General features: G+C 41.5%; 1 protein-coding gene across 2 annotated transcripts in view; it reads left to right on the forward strand.

Annotated features, from left to right (window-relative positions):
- RHAG (Rh associated glycoprotein) overlaps positions 1-19566 on the forward strand; it is a 108270-nt gene that overhangs the window by 72031 nt on the left and 16673 nt on the right. For both annotated transcript variants that reach the window (XM_030198739.1, XM_030198738.1), the window contains exon 7: positions 14096-14217. In XM_030198739.1, coding sequence (XP_030054599.1) covers positions 14096-14217 — 122 coding nt within the window. The remainder of the gene's footprint in view (positions 1-14095; positions 14218-19566) is intronic.

Consider the following 19566-nt stretch of genomic DNA (forward strand, 5'->3'; position numbering starts at 1 on the left):
TTCACTATTTCAAAAAAAATACAAAGACCAGGGGACACTCAATGAAATTACATGGAAACACTTTTAAAACAAATAGGAGGAAATACTTTTTCACTTAATTAACAGTTAAGCTCTGGAATTTGCTGCCAAAGGTGTGGTTCAGTCTTAGAAAACAAATCATGTACAACCCTTTTCCCCAAATTGTTAAAACTTGTAAAACTTTCTGCCATAATCATTTCCATCCACCCTCCCCAACTCCCACCCACCCCCAGCTCAACTCTTCATGTATAGTCAATTATTCTAATTAGGACAACAAGAAGGGAGTTTTCATTACAGTTTTAATTACATTTAATTCGTTTCTGAGAGGCAAACACTAAATAAATTACAAATTGCACCAACCTTAAGGTTCTTTATATTCAAATATCCCTAGTACCTTAAGAAGTTTTAATTAAACAACTAATACTAAGATGCAGATAGTAGCCCAACAGCAAGAGGGGTGCTATCCAGTATGTTGCATTGATTGTTACATGTATGATTATCTCCCTGTTGGTGAGAGTTCATATGTGTGTGCTCGATGCAAAGAGCTCCTAGCTGTCAGAGAACATGTTTGTTCTCTTGAGGCTACAGTAGCAGACTTGGATGAGCTGAGGGAGACATAGAGGCACATAGAGGAGGCCTACAGGGATGTTATAGAGAAGTCCCACCTCTAATCTGGCAGCCCCTGTGCTGCCTTGGAGGACGGAGGTCTTCAGAAAGGAGAGCATCACCCTGGTGCAGCTGGAAGTAGTCCTGTAGCCAGGACCAGCACACCAGGGGATGATCTGTGTTCAGTAGAGGCAGTGCATGCCGATCTCTCTCATGAATATTCATTGTGGATATCCTGAAAACCTGACTGGCTGGGGTGCCTCCAGGACCAGGTTTGGGAACCACTGCACTACAGTGTTTTTTCACATTATACAGGCTGCTCAGCATCTGGGGAGCTCAGCATATGCCATCTTTCTGGATGCAGAGAAAGCTTTTGACAATATATATTGGCAATTTCAATTTGCTGTACTAAAATTGTTCAATTTGGGAGACACATTTATTAATCTGATTCAGACTTTATACTCTAATCCATCTACCTGTGCTTATGTTAATTCCATCATGTCACCGTATTTATCTATGACAAGGGGAATGAGACAAAGGTTCCCCCTCTCCCCGCTCCTCTTTATATTAGCACTAGTAAAAGAGGCCCGTTTCAAACAGAAAGGAAATGGGCGCTAGCAAGGGTCCAGGGCCCCCTCCCTCCGTCCGTCCCTCCCTCTGTCCTACCCCTGTCCAGGCGGCATCATTGGGGAACACAGAGCCTGGGCTGCAGTAGCCACGCGGCGCGCACCTCCGGCATACGCAGGCTGGACTGTTTTGCTATTTTCTTTGGCACTCCGCGTCACAACTGGCTTCAAACTGGCTCAGCTCCGACTCGTCCGGATTCGCCGCTCCTGTCATCGCAGCTCCTCCCCTCTTCCCTCTGCTAGCCAATCTGGTGTCTCCTTTCCCTCGTCTCCTCCCTCCTGCCCTGATGCATCCGAATTCACCACTCCTGTCTTCGCAGCTCCTCCCCTCTCCCCTCTGCTGGCCAATCTGGTGTCTCTTTTCCTTCATAGCCTCCCCCATGTTCTGCATCAGTGTGTATGTGTTTCCCTGGCAACTATACAGAGTTCCCTCGAGGGTGGGGCGATTATGAACCCTACGAACACTACACGGCTTCACTGCCAGCTGCCATGGAGTCATCTTCAGAACGTTGGAGGTGCGAATTATTATATTAGATTAGAACTTTTATTAATCTCATTTAGACAATCTGAGCAAATTAAAGGCATAGAGATAGCAAGTCGAGTTCTTAAATCATCTGCCTATGTAAATAACGTGTTGCTTTACATTTCATCCCTAGAAACTTGTGTTCCAATCTTTTTAGATTAATTGAAAGATTTGGTTCTTTGTCCAGCTATACTATAAACTGGTCAAAGACTGGTGGGAAAGATTAGACAGTATAAAGATGGTTTTAGTACCCCAAGTGCTGTACTTACTATCCATGTTACCTTATATATTCCCGGTCAAATGTTTTTGATCTGTCAAAAAGATTTTGTCCAATTTTTTAGGGAACAATAAGCCCCCAGATTCACATTTCATAAGTTGAAAGTGAAGAGACAGTTTGGGGGAGATAGTTGCCTGGATTTTGAGAGTTATAATCATGTTTTTCTACTCACAGCTGCACCTTGGTGGTCCTCAGGAAATATATTAGATTCTATCCCTGTATGGGTGGTCTGTTGCCCTTAACATGTCGTTTTGGTTCAACATTGTCTACTATTTTTGATAATGTTCCTATTATTCTCTCAAGTACCCTTGTTTCTTTACATAAACTTGATTGTGTATCGGAACATATCATTTGTGCATCTTCAAAGGCTCCCTTATGGAACAATCCTTCCTTTTGTGTTAATCATAAGCCTGTTTATTGATATGTTTGGATACAATGTGGTATTTACTATTTTCAGGATGTTTTAAAGGATTGTTCCTTTGTTTCTTTTGAGTATTTATGTGGTAGGTTTCACTTACCCACTACACAATTGTTTTTTTATTTATTTAAGGCATTTGTATCCCACATTATCCTTCCTCTTTGCAGGCTCAATGTGGCTTACATTTCGTCATGGATACTGGAAGTAGCATTGAATATACATTTGGTTTACAGAGGGTTTTGTGTTACATGGTAGTAAGATAGATGAGGGCGTTAGAGCAGAAAGACATTATAACACATTATAAGACAGTCTAGAAGTTTTAAGACTATACAGTTACACATGTTGAATTATACAGTTACAGTCAAAAACAGCGAAGATGGCACAAAAAAAGAACAAAGGAAAAAATGAAGAAAAACCAAAAATGAACAAAAAAACAGTAGAAACAGGAAAATTCTAAAAAGTAGAGAATGCAAAATATACTGAAGGGAGAAAAAATATAAAAAACAAAATTATAAATAAAATATAAAAATCAAAAAAAGAGACGACACAAGCAAAATGAAAAAATACTAAATGGATTTATTGAGGTGATATGACTCGACACAGCTGTGTTTCGGCCCAACTGGCCTGCGTCAGGAGTCTGTTACACCATGTATGTATTATCTGGTAATATCAATCCTTGAAGGGTATTCAGTTGGACGCGCCTTTATTCAAAAACACTCTACCTTTAAAAAGGCTGTGTGCACGATTTGGCAATAATCGTTATAGAAGACTCTGGTTCAAGAAATATATATATATTTCACTAGAATAGCTGCACACCAGCGTTAGCGTTCACTAGCAATATATATATATTTCTTGAACCAGAGTCTTCTATAACGATTATTGCCAAATCGTGCACACAGCCTTTTTAAAGGTAGAGTGTTTTTGAATAAAGGCGCGTCCAACTGAATACCCTTCAAGGATTGATATTACCAGATAATACATACATGGTGTAACAGACTCCTGACGCAGGCCAGTTGGGCCGAAACACAGCTGTGTCGAGTCATATCACCTCAATAAATCCATTTAGTATTTTTTCATTTTGCTTGTGTCGTCTCTTTTTTTGATTTTTATATTTTATTTATAATTTTGTTTTTTATATTTTTTCTCCCTTCAGTATATTTTGCATTCTCTACTTTTTAGAATTTTCCTGTTTCTACTGTTTTTTTGTTCATTTTTGGTTTTTCTTCATTTTTTCCTTTGTTCTTTTTTTGTGTCATCTTCGCTGTTTTTGACTGTCATTGTCTTTTGCGAAGACAGGTTTCTTCTGTATTTTTGAATTATACAGTTACACATGCTGATCTTTGTGATATATCTTGTCGAAAAGATATGTTTTCAATAGTTTGCGGAAATTGGTCAATTCATAGACCGTTTTCAGGTTACGTGGCAGCGCGTTCCAAAGTTGTGTGCTCGTATAGGAAAAGGTAGATGCATGCATTGATTTGTATTTCAGACCCTTGCATTTGGGAGGATGTAAATTAAGGAATATGCGAGAGGATCTTTTTTCTTTCCTGGGTGGTGGTAGGTCTATCAGGTCTGACATATAGGCTGGGGCATCACCACGGATGATATTGTGGACCAGGGTGCAAAGTTTGAACGTGATACGTTCCTTTAGTGGGAGCCAGTGTAATTTTTCCCGCAAGGGTTTCGCGCTTTCGTATTTTGGTGTGCCGAATATTAGTCTGGCTGCTGTATTCTGAGCTGTCTGGAGTTTTTTTAAGTATTTGTTCTTTACAGCCAGCGTAAAGTGAGTTGCAGTAATCCAGATGACTAAGTATCAATGATTGTACCAGATTGTGAAAGACAGTTCTTGGAAAAAATGGTCTGACTCTTTTTAGTTTCCACATTGCATGAAACATCTTTTTAGTAGTGTTATTTGCGTGGTTCTCAAGTGTTAGGTGTCGATCAATTGTGACACCAAGGATTTTTAGGGAATCCGAGACTGGTAAATTTAGTTTAGGTGTGTTGATGGTGGTAAATTTATTCTTGTTGTATTGCGAGGTTAGTACCAAACATTGGGTTTTCTCTGCATTGAGTTTCAACTGGAAAGCATCTGCCCAGGAATTCATAGTATGTAGGCTTTGTTTGATTTCATTGGAGATTTCCCTTAGATCTTGTTTGAATGGGATGAAGATCGTTACATCATCAGCATATATGTGTGGGTTTAGGTTCTGATTCGATAGTAGTTTGGCCAAGGATGTCATCATTAGGTTGAATATGGTCGGTGAGAGGGGGGATCCCTGTGGAACTCTGCATTCAGGTATCCATGTGGCTGATGTAGTCGACTTTGATGTCACTTGGTATGAGCGTGTAGTGAGGAACCCTTTAAACCAGTTAAGAACGTTGCATCCAATTCCGAAGTATTCGAGGATATGTAATAGAATTCCATGGTCGACCATATCAAATACACTTGACATGTCAAATTGTAACAATAGAATGTTGTTGCCGTTTGCTATTAGTTGTTTGAGTTTGGTCATAAGCATGACTAATACGGTTTCAGTGCTGTGATTAAAGCGAAATCCTGACTGAGAATTGTGTAATATTGAGAACTTGTTTAGATAGTCTGTGAGATGTTTGGTCACTATACCTTCTGTTATTTTGGTAATTAGTGGGATGGATGCTACTGGTCTATAGTTCGTTAGTTCATTAGCATTTTTCTTTGCATCCTTAGGTATAGGGGTGAGTAAGATGTTACCTTTTTCCCTTGGGAAGAGTCCATTTTGTAGCATAAAGTTCACGTAGTTTGTTAGGTCTGTTATAAATTGTTGAGGGGCCGATTTCATGAGGTTGTTTGGGCAAATATCTAGTTTGCAGTAGGATTTGGCGTATCTTTTGAGCGTTTGTGAGATAAGATCTTCCGGTAGTGTTGTGAATTCAGTCCAGATCCTGTCTGCTGGGTAGATTCCAGGGTCTGGGTCCAGGCAGTCTAGGAGTGTGGTGTATTCGATGTGGCTAGCGGGTATTTTCAGTCGCAGTTGAATAATTTTCTCCTTGAAGTATTTTGCCAAGTCGTCAGTTCCTGGTGTGTCTTTGCAGTTGTTGGTGACTGGAGTGGTGTCTAGTAATTTATTCACAAGTTGGAAGAGTTTGTGTGTGTCTTTGTAATTTGGTCCAATTTCAGTTTTGTAGTATTGTCTTTTGGTTTGTCTTATGCTGTATTTATATTTCCTTCGAAGTTGTTTCCAATCGTTAAGTATGGGATCGTCTTTCTTTCTTTTTGTTCCACGCACGTTCCAGTTTCCTAACTTGTGTTTTTCAGTTCTTCGTTGAACCAAGGTGTTGATTTCTTTCTGTGCAAAGTTCTGGTTTGGATCGGGGCGATGTTGTCCAGTGTTAGTTTACATCTATCATCCCAGTTTGAGAGGAATTGAGTTGTGTCTGTCTTTATTGTCCATCCGTCGTTGTAGATCTGTTGCCAAAATTTAACTGGATCAATTTTTCCTCTTGTGGTGTAGGTTTTTTGTATTTGTTTATTAGGTAGGTCTTTCGTTCTCCATTGGAGGGTAATATGTGCTTTGTAGTGGTCGGACCATAGTATGGGTGACCATTCAGTGTATGCTAATGTAACGTTTGCGTCATGGTCAAATTTGTGTGTTATGATGTCTAATGTGTGTCCTTTTTCGTGTGTTGGTTGCATATTTGGTCCTTGTAGATCCAATAGTTGTAAGAATTCTCTGCAATCCTGGGTGCTTGTTGTAGTGAGGTCTTCCAGGTGTAGATTAATATCTCTTATTATGATGAGGTTAGAGGAAGAGACACAGGTGTTCGAGATGAAGTCCATGAAGTGTGTTTGGCAGTTACGCCAGTTGCCTGGTGGTCTGTAGAATATAACTGCGTTAAAGTGTTCCCGCAGTTTTGGGTGACTGATTCTTATGGAAGCGATTTCAAGTTGTGGCAATATGGATTCGGCTGTGTTTGTGATGTTGAACTCATGTTTGTATATTATGGCTATTCCAGCTCCTCTTTTTCCATTTCTAGTCCAGTGTGTGATTTTGTATCCTGGTGGGCATAGTTCTAAAATTATAGGATCTTGAAGGTTGTGGATCCAGGTTTCAGTGATGAAGAGGAAGTCAAGGTTATCTATGGTGATCCAGTCTGTTATATTCTCCGTTTTGCTCACTACTGATCTGGTGTTTACGTAGCTGATCTGGATTGAGTGGTGAGGTTCGGTTAGGGGCGTTGAAGTCTTAATTTTTAATAGTTGTCTGTTTTCCTGATGTTTAGTTTTGTTGTGCCCTTTCTTCCCTTTATGTTGGTGGTTTCCATATGTATTTGTTTTCCCTTTTAATTGATTGTTGTTCTTTTGTTCTGGTGGGTTATAAATGAGTTGTCTGTAGAGTATGTGTGCTGTGGGTAGACTGGTGTTTGTGTTAGGGATAGACCATGCTTAGTATGCTAGGGAGAGGAAGTGGATTATCATAATCAGTTCGTTGGTGTTCATGTTGGCTATTGTTCTGGGATTAGTAATACGTGTTTAGAGTATATGGCAGGTCGCAAATCGTGTCTCCTTATGGTATTGTTGGAAGTATAATAAGTTGTTTGTAGGACAATTGTGGATGGGCATTTAAGGACTTTTAGGAGCAAAGCAATTTAAGGCTTTTAACATGTGGCATGCGTTGAAGTAACAAGGCAATTAAGACATATCAGTGAACATTTAAACATTTAAGTATAGCTAATCGTTGTAATGCAGGCAATTTAGAAGCATTTAGAAGCAAGCTGCTAAAGCAAAGTATTTAAAGATCTTACGATGCATTTAAGAGTAAGAGTGCAATTGAAATAGCTAAGCTGGCCATATTCTTAAGAGTTTCTTACTACAATATTTCAGCAAACAGAGTAGCAATTCAATTAAAGCGTCTATACTTGCAGTTTATCACAAGAGTTCTTTCCTACAATGTTACAGCAAACAAAGAGTTAACCTGTACATGCAAAAGGTCTGGAAATCCGTTCCGCTGTCTGTTCTCTAGGCTAGGTCCGTGTTTGTTCATTTTCTTATTCCATCGATAATTGGTGAGATCAGGCATTTTCGGCAGGTTCTTTCCTGTCCACAGGCAAAAGTCCTCTAGGAATTTGGGCCCCTGCTCCCGTGAGGCAGGTGGTCCACGACAGTATTAAGGTGGCTGAGGGCGGGTGGCTCGCCGGCAACACTGGAGGCGAGTTAGGTCAGGCCTGTTTCCACATGGTCTCTGGTGATCTCGTCCGGGGCTCCCGTCTCCTCCGATCGATCGGCCACCAGCGTCTCTCCACTCCTTCTGGCGCCCCAGGCCTCGAGTGGACCGAGCGGCCTCAGCGACGAACTGGGCTCGGGCCGAAGGATATTTACAGTTAAGATCTTGCATTTTGGCTTGTTTGCTGTCTTTGAAATCTTTGTGCCCTACCCCTGATATTTTTATATCACTATCAGATCCTTAGTTTTAGGAGCAATTGCATCAAATATTTATAAATTGTTTAATGCTACATGCTCATCCCAAAATCTGGGCTGCAGATACAGAATGGCACCTTTCTGATTCACAATGGTGTCTTTCCTGGCAGAAAGTTAATAAACCCCTCGCCTCTGCAGCCATTTTACAACTGTTATACTTTATTTTACACAGAATAAAACAGAAGAGAAGATAAAAGAGCAAGAGGAAAGCAAAGCAAAAAAAGAAACCAGAGATATTGGCATCTGAAAATTATTTTTTTACCTGAAATGTTAATTCACTAATCCTTATAAAGCATCTTGGGACCCAAAGCATTATGATCTGCTTTTATGCCCTGTCATAATTTGTGTAATGCCCTATATTCTCAGTTCTGTACTTTTAGGCTTTTTCAGGTGTTATATTGCCATCTGCTGGTTGTTTATAAAAGTTACTAGTAAAAAAAGGCCCATTTCTGACACAAATGAAACGGGCGCTAGCAAGGTTTTCCTCTGAGTGTGTATGTTTGAGAGAATGTATGTGAGAGTGACTGTGTGTGAGAGAGAGAGAGTGAATGTGTGTGTGTGTGTGTGTGAGAGAGAGAGAATGATTCTGGGTGTGAGTGTGTCTGTGAGAGAGAGAGTGTGTGTGTGAGAATGAAAGTGTGTGCAAATGCGTATGTGAGACACAGTGTGAGAGAGACAGAGTGTGTGTTTCACACAGATACAGTGTGTGCAAGAGAGAGAGAGTGTGTGTGAGACACAGACTCTCTGTGAGACTGAGTGTATGAGACCAAGAGAGTGTGTGTGTGACAGTTTGACACATAGAGAGTGAATGTGATACAGTGTGAGACATAGAGTGTGTGAGAGACAGTGTGTGAGAGTGAGAGAGAGAAAGACATTGACTGTGAGAGAGAGAGAGAGAGAGAGTGTGAGAGAGAGAGTGTGTGTGACAGAGATACCTCCCCCCCCCCTCTCTGGTGTCAGGTCCCCCCTCCCTCCCTCTCTCTGGTGTCAGGCCCCCCTCTCTCTGGTGTCTGAGCGTTACTGTGCAGGACGCTGAGCTCTGGCTGTGCTTCAAGGAACTGACCAATCCTATTTAATAGAATGCACCTCCAACATTCTGAAGCCGAGAAACCTCATGTGGTTGGTCATTCTGCTTGTGACGAACTCGGAAGTACGTGATGTCAATTCAGGAGATGGATACAGAGAGCAGGATTACCTCAGCCATGCAGTCTGCTTCAGAATGTTGGAGGTGTGTTTTATTATATAGGATATCAACCTGAACCTAATGGATTTCCTATTAAATATGTAGGACCCATTTTACATAAAATGTAGAAATTGGAATTGAGGTTCTAGGTGAAGATATACTATTTTAGAAAATGATCTACAGATGAAGAGCCTTTTCTAAAATACCTGTAGGAATGTGTGTGTATTTGCAGGCATGTTCAGTGGGAGCAGCCATTTCTAAATATACATATTGAAAAAAAAAAACAACTTCACAGGACCAGCTGCTTCCACATGGTGTTGCTTGCACTTAGATATGGAAGTGGTGATTTCACAAGGAGTTGCACTTTTTCCTGTTACTTCTGGAGAGGTCTAGGGGGAAAACCATGACTAAAGGTCTGGGGGCAGGGACAGTGAATGATTCTTGAGGGGGATGGGTGAAAAAAATAAGTAACACCAAAAAAACTAATTGCCTCATTCTTGCCTCTCCCTTTAATAAGTTCAGGCCCACTAACTTATCTGTGCCAAGCTTTACCTTGCCCATCTCTGAAAGCCTATGTATACTAGATGTTATTGTAGATTGGAACTTAACGCTGCTGGATCATACCATCTCAACCACCAAGAAAGCATTATCTTCTCTCTGGAAGCTAAAGCGAGTGAAGCCTTATTTCCCAAAGGGAAAGTTTTTTGCAATCTGGTTAGATCGTTAGTCTTGAGCCGACTAGATTACTGCAATGACATCTATGCAGGGTGCACTGGCGTACTCCTAAAGAAGCTTCAAACCGTCCAAAACACAGCAGCTCGACTCATCTATGGAGTGTCAAAGTTCACCAGTTCCAGTCCACTTTGTGAGAAATTACACTGGTTTCCTGTACAAGAGCGTATAACTTTTAAAATCTGTGCCCTAGTCCACAAGATTCTCTATGGAGCAGCCCCAGCGTACATGGATGCCCTTGTCCACCTACCGTCAAGAAACTCAGTACTGCCCGTTCTTACTTAACCCTCCGTTTCCCTGCGTGTTCTAGACTGAAGTATAAAACTATGTATGCTTCCACCTTTACCTATGTCAGTACTCACTTGTGGAATGCACTACCAAAATCAGTGAAAACGGTTCAGGATCATCTGACTTTTAGGAAGTTGCTTAAGACCTGCTTATTTGAGCGAGCGTACCCCAAAGATCCTGTCCAGCATCACTAACCTCAGGACGCTGCCATTGTGGACTGACCCATTTCCTTATCCTTACCTCTCCGCCCTGCTTACCCCTTTCCATTTATTGTAACCGTCTATTTGTTATTTAAATGTTGTAAGCCACATTGAGCCTGCCAGCGGTGGGAAATTGTGGGATATAAGCGCTGTAAAATAAATAAATATGTTAATCTGGCCCTGTCAGTAAGGACAGAACAGTGTAAATTCAAGGATATGCACAGGACAATATTCAATGGACATTTCCCTTGACTTTTCAGGCTTTTTAATTTTTGTGGTTTGTTTGTTTCACATATTTGGTTTAAAAAAAATTAAATGCCTCAGAACTTCTTCAGTTAGGGCCAGAATAGATTTTAAAGCTGCCTGTCTAGTCTACAAGATTTTCTATGGTTGCTATCATTAGTATCTTATCCAACATCTCGTCGGATCTCTCGATCAAATTATTCATTGAACTTAATTCTTCCAGCATTTAATAGAATTCATTATAAATGCTGTTATGATAGTACTTTTGATTATCTTTCTGTCATGTTTTGGATTTCAATTCCAACTCAATTAAGTAATGCTAAAGAATATCTTCATGAGACAAGTTTTAAAAACTTTTCTATTTGATAAGTATTTTGATCTATGAAAAATTCTAAATTGTGATAGAATAACCCGCAATGATTCCTGTTAGAAATTTGTGGGATTTAAAAACTGGAAATGGATTGGAATGTATACAACTCCGCTGTAGGCTGTGATAAGGCAGACACCTGATTTACACTTTGAGGCAATAACTCTGCACCTTGACTATGGATGAGCAGGATGTAAGAGTTTAGGCTCAATCTTCATTTACAGGCTTGCTTTCTTTGCATTTCAAAATACATTTACAGGTTCCTTCCTATCACAACTCTCATACCAGTTCAACCCTTCACATATAGGCTCAAACTCTAAATTACCTCTCAGGGAAGCACCAGCCCTTCTCTTACAGACTCGGTCTTTGAGGTACCTCACCATCTATGCCATCTTCTCCCTAACCCTTCCTTGTTTCTTCCATTTACATACAGGTTCTTGTGCTTACAAGTTCCTTGCTTGATTGGGCTAGTTACTTTCACCTGGTTAGGGTTACCATATGGCTCTAGAAACTTTCTCAAGACTCACTGAACTATAGCTGTCAGCATTCCTGTGATAAACCATTTCTTGGAGTTTTTAGCTACCCTTTGGAAATCCCTCTAGCATCTGCGAGTCCAATCTAGCACACCACAACATGTATTAATTTATGTTAATGTGCATTGAGTCAATTTTGTACACACCAAAATTTTAAGGCTCATTAATGAACCAAATGTGTACTAATGAATGCATATCCCTAGAAAATATTTATGTATCAAGTGATGCCTATTTCCTTTCTTGGCAAGGCATTATCTTAGACAAGTACACAGGAGTATTGTTGCAACTTCTGGTTACTTATCTAAGATAGGGACACTTTTACAACACCATTGGCATGCGCTAATCCGGTATTACCTCTAGCCCATCGCAGGAGCCTGGAGTAGTGCCATCCCACTGTGCACCATTTCAGGCATGGTGGAATTTTTTTTGCACCGTGGGCTTACCCGGTGGTAATCAGGCAGCACCGCGCTGCCCAGTTACCGCAGGGTTAGCATGGGAGCCTTTACTACCTCCTAAATAGGTGGCTTAAGCCCCCCCCCCCCCCCCCCCCCCCCCGGAAATGGCCATGCAGCAAGTGTGCACTTACCACACAGCTATTTCATTTTTTTTTTTTTTGCCTTTTTCCCTCTGTGGCAAAAGGGGCCTTGGTGCATGGCAAATCCACATGCCAATGCTACTGCAGGGTCCCTTTTTCCGCAGCTTGTAAAAGGGGCCCATAATGCCTTATGGAGGAACATCCTAATAGTATGAGCAGGCCATCTCTTTTCCTGTAGATGAAATGCTAATCCGTTTTAGGACATTCATGCCTGGATCTCATTTATAGAAGAATATAACTTTGAAATGGTAGTAAGATACATAAGGGGGTCTTGTAAAAAAAATCAAATCTAAATATGGCAAGGCCTGCAAAAACCTACCTGGGGAAGTTGTAGAGGCCATTGCTGTAAAACGATTTTAGGAATGTTTGATTGGAAAATGGGGAAAAGTAAGAGAAAAAATGAATATGAAATTGAGTAAAAGACACAAGGAAAGTGGGAGATTGTGTTGAATTGTGTATGAGAATTTGCATCTGCCCAAAATGGAAAAATTAAAACTGGGCATCCTGGATGCCATTATTTAGCTTGTCACTATAACGTTTCTATCCTATCCTCTTGTGGGGGGAGGGGTATCATTGTGAGCTACTGTTAAGATGTGTTATTTTACTGTTAACCCCGGTTATTAGTAACTAGATCTCTTTGTAGGACTTGTGCTAAAATAGCACAAGTTAGTGGTAAAATATGTCATAAAGGTAGTTCATGCTGATAACTACACCCCTTATTCCATTCTTTCTTCCAGAGAACACATATAGAGTCCCTTAAGGCTCTGTAAATTGGTTCAGTGTGGTGAGGAGTGGGGAGGAGAAAGTGTCCTTGAATGTATGTGCAGTACATAAGTATTGCCTTACTGGGACAGATTGAAGGTCCATCAAGCCCAGCATCCTGTTTCCAACAGTGGCCAATCCAGGTCACAAGTACCTGGCAAGATCCCAAAATAGTACAATACATTTTATACTGCTTATTCCCCAAGTCCATTTTAATAATGATATATGGACTTTTGTTTTAGGAAGCCATTCAAACTTTTTTAACCACCTCCCCCCCCCCCCCCCCCCCTAAGTTAACTGCTTTCACTACAATCTCTGGCAATGAATTCCAGAGTTTCATTACACATTGAGTGAAGAAATATTTTCTCCAATTCGTTTTCAATTTACTACTTTGTAGGTTCATTCGTGCCCCCTAGTCCAAGTATTTTTGGAAAGAGTAAACGAACAATTCACGTCTACCCATTCCACTCTACTCCACTCAGTATTTATATATCTCTATCATACCTTTAAATCTACCTTTAAATCTAGATTGAAAGCCCACCTCTTTAACATTGCTTTTGACTCGTAACCACTTGTAACCACTCGCCTCCACCTACCCTCCTCTCCTCCTTCCTGTACACATTAATTGATTTGATTTGCTTACTTTATTTCTTGTCTATTAGATTGTAAGCTCTTTGAGCAGGGACTGTCTTTCTTCTATGTTTGTGCAGCGCTGCGTACGCCTTGTAGCGCTATAGAAATGCTAAATAGTATTAGTAGTAGTAGTAATCTCCCCTCAGCTGTCTTTTTTCCCAAGCTGAAGAGTCTTCTATGGTAAACATTTATGGTTTAATTTGTAAAACCCACAGTTAGCATTTTTTTTAATGCTAGCCATGGTGTTTAACCATTCCTGGATATTCAGCCCTGCTCTCTATCCTATCACTGACAACCACTCTCCAAATTATCTGAATAGTTGTCTAGATAGCAATGCTGTGTATTGCCGCCATCTGGATAATTACTCATTCCATCCTCGCTGCACCCCCCAGATTGCCCTAGTGTCATCCAGATAGCACTGTGACAGTGTGCAATGATTTTCACTGGTATTATGCAGTTAATATTGCTGCAAATTGATGGTTGGCTTCAGTCAGCGGCATTTATCCAGGTGGCAAGGTACTGCTTCCTGGATAAGAACTTTTGAATATCAGGTCAGAAATGTATAAGCATATTTACTATTTTTAAAAAAATACACGTGCAGATCTTAATAACAGCAAAATGATATTTTTTTTCTAGCCCATTTTGGCTTCTAAGCTGAAAATTCAAGATACATGTGGTGTGCATAATTTGCATGGTTTACCTGGGGTTTTAGGAGGACTTGCAGGGATTATTGCAGCAGTTATGGGAGCAAAAGAAAAGTAAGTTTTTTGTCTTATGAATCATCACCCTGGACTTCATTATATTTAAGAAAAATATATTGCATGATTGTCGGATTCCCAAGTGAGTAACATCTATTATGAAACACACCTATACAGTGGATGAAAAAAGAACATGTATATAATAAAATGTATAAGTCTATACCAATGAAGTCCAAGTCTGATATGTGGAAGGTAATTTTATAATCTATATCATAAAATCATACAATGTATAGTTTAAGCTAACCAGCCAATCCAACAACACTTTGCTTAGCCAACCATATACAAACAATGCGTTCACCAAAAACATAACCAAAACATTACTCAAAAGAAAAAATAAATAGGAGAAAAGGCCCTCAAAATAGACCACTCTTAACTGGGATATTATATAGTGCAAATTTCATAGTCTGGACTAATGAATGAAATTTGTATATTATCTAAGTTAAGGGTGGACTATTTTGGGTCCTTTTCTCCTCTTTTTTGAGTAATATTTTGATTATATTTAGGTGAACACATTGCATAGCCAGTCATATAGACACAAAGGAGGTAATTTTATAACAGAGTGCTACTATTTAGGTGCCAAAATTAAGTGGGTAGTGTGCTTATTCTATAATGACATTTACATGAATAATTGCTGTTATAGAAACCTAGCTACAGGTGTACAGTTGGTGTAAATGATAGCACCTAGGGCATTCATTTTCAAAGCAGATGAATGTCTCAAAATGGCAAAAATGTCCATCTGCCAAAAACATCCAAATCGTGATTTTTGAAAGGCAGAATTTTGACTTTTTACACTGCAGTTAATCCATGTAACAAGGGGACATGTTAGAGGTGTGTTTTGGAAAAAGATAATGGAACAGGAAGAAACGCCCCAGGCAAAAAAAAAAAAAGGTTGTTTTTTTTTCAAGATCTGTTTCAATCATATCCAGGGTACAAATAGATTTCCTAAGCAAGCAGCTAACCACTGGAGGGAAGAAGGCATTGACCCTCCCCAGTGGTTACTGGCCCCTTAGTACCCCTCCTAAGAACTGAAAGTGACAGTGGATACTGGGCTCTATGACAGCTTCAGGTGTTATAGTCATTCCTAATACAGTAGCAAGTAAGTGTAAGGACTAGCCTAGTGGTCAGTGCAGTGGACTTTGATCAATGGGACCCAGGTGTAACTCCCACTTTAACTCTCTTATTTCTGTACAAATATGTGAGCTCTCCTGGAACAGAGAAATACCTACTTTACCTGAATTTATAAGATATGTGCAAGTTTGATGGCTATTGTAGTGGTGATACCTTTAGGCACAGTAGCAGGCTTTTTTTTCGAAAGAAAAGGGCGCCCATCTTCCAACACAAATCAGGAGATGGGCGTCCTTCTCTCAGGATCGCCCAAATCGGCATAATCGAAAGCTTCCCGTCGTGGGGACGACCAAAGTTCATGAGGGTGTGTCGGCACCGTAGCGAAGGCGGCACTGGGGCGTGATTAAGAGATGGGCGTCCTCGGCTGATAATGGAAAAAAGAAGGGCGTCCCTGACGAGCACCTAGCCGACTTTACTTCGTCCATTTTTTCTTGCAACCAATTCATGAAAAGGTGCCCAAACTGACCAGATGACCACCGGAGGGTATCAGGGATGACCCCACCCTTACTCCCCCAGTGGTCACCAACCCCCTCCCACCCCCCAAAAAAACTTTAAAACAATTTTTTGCCCGTCTCTATGCCAGCCTCAAATGTCATACCCAGCTCCATTACAGCAGTATGCAGGTCCCTGGAGCAGTTTTAGTGGGTGCAGTGCACTTCAGCCAGGCGGACCCAGGCCCATCCCCCACTACCTGTTACACTTGTGTTGGTAAATGTGAGCTCTCCAAAACCCACCCGAAACCCACTGTACCCGCATGTAGGTGCCCCCCTTCACTCCTTAGGGCTATGGTAGTGGTGTACAGTTGTGGGGAGTCGGTTTTGGGGGAGGTTTTGGGAGCTATGCACCTGGGAGCAATTTGTGAAGTCCACTGCAGTGCCCCCTAGGGTGCCCGGTTGGTATCATGGCATGTCAGGGGGATCAGTGCACTACGAATTCTGGCTCCTCCCATGACCAAAGGGCTTGGATTTGTCCGTTTTTGAGATGGACATCCTCAGTTTCCATTATGGCTGAAAACCAGGGACGACCATTTCTAAGGTCAATCATCTCAACATTTAAGTCGAACATCTCTAATGTCAACCTAAATGTTGAGATTTGGGCATCCCCGACTGTATTATCGAAACAAAAGATAGATGCCTATCTTGTTTCGATAATATGGGTTTCCCCGCCCCTTCGCGGGGCTGTCCTGTGAGGACGCCCTCATGAAAACTTGGGCGCCCCATTCAATTATGCCCCTCCACGTATTCCTTGGGGGCTCACAATAACATATAAAGGAATTAAGATGGGATTTGTACCTGGGTCCCGTTATTTAAAGTCCATTGTACTGAACACTAGACTGCCTCTCTACTCTTCACGGATGACTGTGTGGCCATTTTTGTACAAATAATGCCAGCGAGACATTTTTGTGCTTGCAGATGCCTTGGGCCCCACAGCTCCAGGGGACCCTATGGTCCAGGCATTGCTTTCCCTTCTCCCCACCACAGTCCGTCTCTTCCTTTCTTCCCCTTGTTTTCCTGAACTTTTTAAAAAATTTATTTCCACTCTCAGAGGGGTCCTGGTGCAGCAGTTATCCTCCAATTGCCCACAAAGCACGAATGCGATCCACCATTTCTGATGGAATTTCCTATTTCCACCTCAGCAGATTGCGGCAGAGTGTGGGAATACTTTGGGGGTAGCCAGAGGCAGCTTGCGAGGATGGCTGCTGTGCTGTGGCCCCTCCAAGAAGGGAAATAAATTTTTCAGGAAGACCACAAGGTGAGGGGAAGGGAGGGAGATGGACCATGGTTGGGAGAAGGGTAACAGATGTCCCCTCCTTAATTTCTACCCTGTGCCTCTCCATGCCTAAAACTGGATCTGGATGGGTACACTTTATAGAATAGCAGTAGTGCCGGAAGCCGCGCTCAACTTTGGGTGTAAGGATTTACACCAACTGAAACCAGGTGTAAATCTTGGAGGGCAATTTGGGCATGGATCCACACTATTCTATAACACCACACACACATCTTAAGGGAACATCCTTGACTCACCCAAATCCCTCCCATCATTACACCCCTTTGCAGATCGGCACAGAAACACGTAGGCACTCTTCTATAAATAGGAGTGTAAATGTGTTTCCTTGCAGATCTGCCTTTCTGCCACATTTCAGTGTCTTGTATCTATCAGAATGCTTTTCTGTGCCAAAAACGTGGTGTGGAAGTAACGCCTAACATAAAGCACCATATATAGAATCTGGGAGTAAGTGTTAAATTGGGTGTGAAAGTTTATAGAATGAGGATACTAATCACACCTAGTTATGCAGCAGGTTTTGAAATCACCTCTTTTGTGTTTAAATTGTACCACTTACAATTTGTTTGAACAATTGGGTAATGAAATAATTAACACCAATAATTGAGTACTAATAATCAATTGTCAGCACTAATTGGTAACAATTAGAATTTAGATGCCCATATTGCTGATCACTATTCTATAAAGATGCATGCATAGGGGGTGTGGCCACGGGAGGGGCATGGGCAGGTCAGAATCATGACTACCACTTACGGGCACTTGTTATATAATACTAGCAGTTATGCACCTAAAATTAGGCACATAACTGTGGACTATGTTAGCATTCTGTAATGTTTGACTTAACTCAAATTTCAATACAGGTAAATACTTCAGCAAAATATCCAATGTGTTCACAATCTAAAAAACTGAAGAATATAAATGTTTGTGGACCTTATTCTCAAAATTATTCTCAAAATTAAACAAATTACTTTAAAGAAGGAGGAAAAAGACCTCAAACATTCTAGCGTGGCAGCAAGTGATAGATTCTTTAAGCCAGCATTCAATGGACTCCAGTCTTATCATCGGTCTTAAAAAAAACTCCTTTCCAAAACTCTCTTTATAATGTATTTGTTTTAATTTTGTTTTAATTTTAATCTTGGGGTGATGGTATCTGAGGATCTGAAGGCGACAAAACAGTGTGACAAGGCGGTGGCCGTAGCTAGAAGGTTGCTAGGCTGTATAGGGAGAGGCGTGACCAGCAGAAGAAAAGAGGTGTTGATGCCCCTTTACAAGTCGTTGGTGAGGCCCCACCTGGAGTATTGTGTTCAGTTTTGGAGGCCTTATCTTGCTAAGGATGTAAAAAGAATTGAAGCGGTGCAAAGAAAAGCTACGAGGATGGTATGGGATTTACGTTACAAGACGTATGAGGAGAGACTTGCTGACCTGGACATGTATACCCTGGAGGAAAGGAGAAACAGGGGTGATATGATACAGATGTTCAAATATTTGAAAGGTATTAATCCGCAAACGAACCTTTTCCGTAGATGGGAAGGCGGTAGAACGAGAGGGCATGAAATGAGATTGAAGGGGGGCAGACTTAAGAAAAATGTCAGGAAGTATTTTTTCACGGAGAGGGTGGTGAATGCTTGGAATGCCCTCCCGCGGGAGGTGGTGGAGAGGAAAACGGTAACGGAATTCAAACATGCTTGGGATAAACATAAAGGAATCCTGTTCAGAAGGAAGGGATCCTCAGGAGCTTAGCCTTGAATGGGTGGCAGAGACGGTTGGGAGGCGGGGCTAGTGCTGGGCAGACTTATACGGTCTGTGGCAGGGCTGGTGGTTGGGAGGCGGGGATAGTGCTGGGTAGACTTATACGGTCTGTGCCAGAGCCGGTGGTGGGAGGCGGGGCTGGTGGTTGGGAGGCAGGGATAGTACTGGGCGGACTTATACAGTCTGTGCCCTGAAAAGGACAGGTACAAATCAAGGTAAGGTATACACAAAAAAATAGCACATATGAGTTTGTCTTTTTGGGCAGACTGGATGGACCGTGCAGGTCTTTTTCTGCCGTCATCTACTATGTTACTATGTTACTATCCAGCTTATAATCGAAAGTAATCGCCGGCTATTTCCCGACACAAATCGGGATATGGCCGGCGATTTCGCAAAAGCGGCGAAAAGCGTATAATCGAAAGCTACATTTGTGATAGCTTCGCCGCTTTCCCTTCGCCGTGCCGGCGAAAGTTCAAAGGGGCATGTTGGCGGCGAAGCGAAGGCGGGACATGGGCAGGCTTGGGTGTGGCTACCAGATGGCCAGCTTTCGCGGATAATGGAAAAGTAAATCCCGGCGATAAGCAGTATTTCGCCGGGTTTACTTGGTCTTTTTATTTTCACGACCAAGCCTCAAAAAAGTGCCCCAACTGACCAGATGACCACCGGTGAGAATGGGGGATGACCTCCCCTTAC

This window comes from Microcaecilia unicolor, chromosome 3 (assembly GCF_901765095.1).
Source record: "Microcaecilia unicolor chromosome 3, aMicUni1.1, whole genome shotgun sequence".
Taxonomy (NCBI): Eukaryota; Metazoa; Chordata; class Amphibia; order Gymnophiona; family Siphonopidae; genus Microcaecilia; species Microcaecilia unicolor.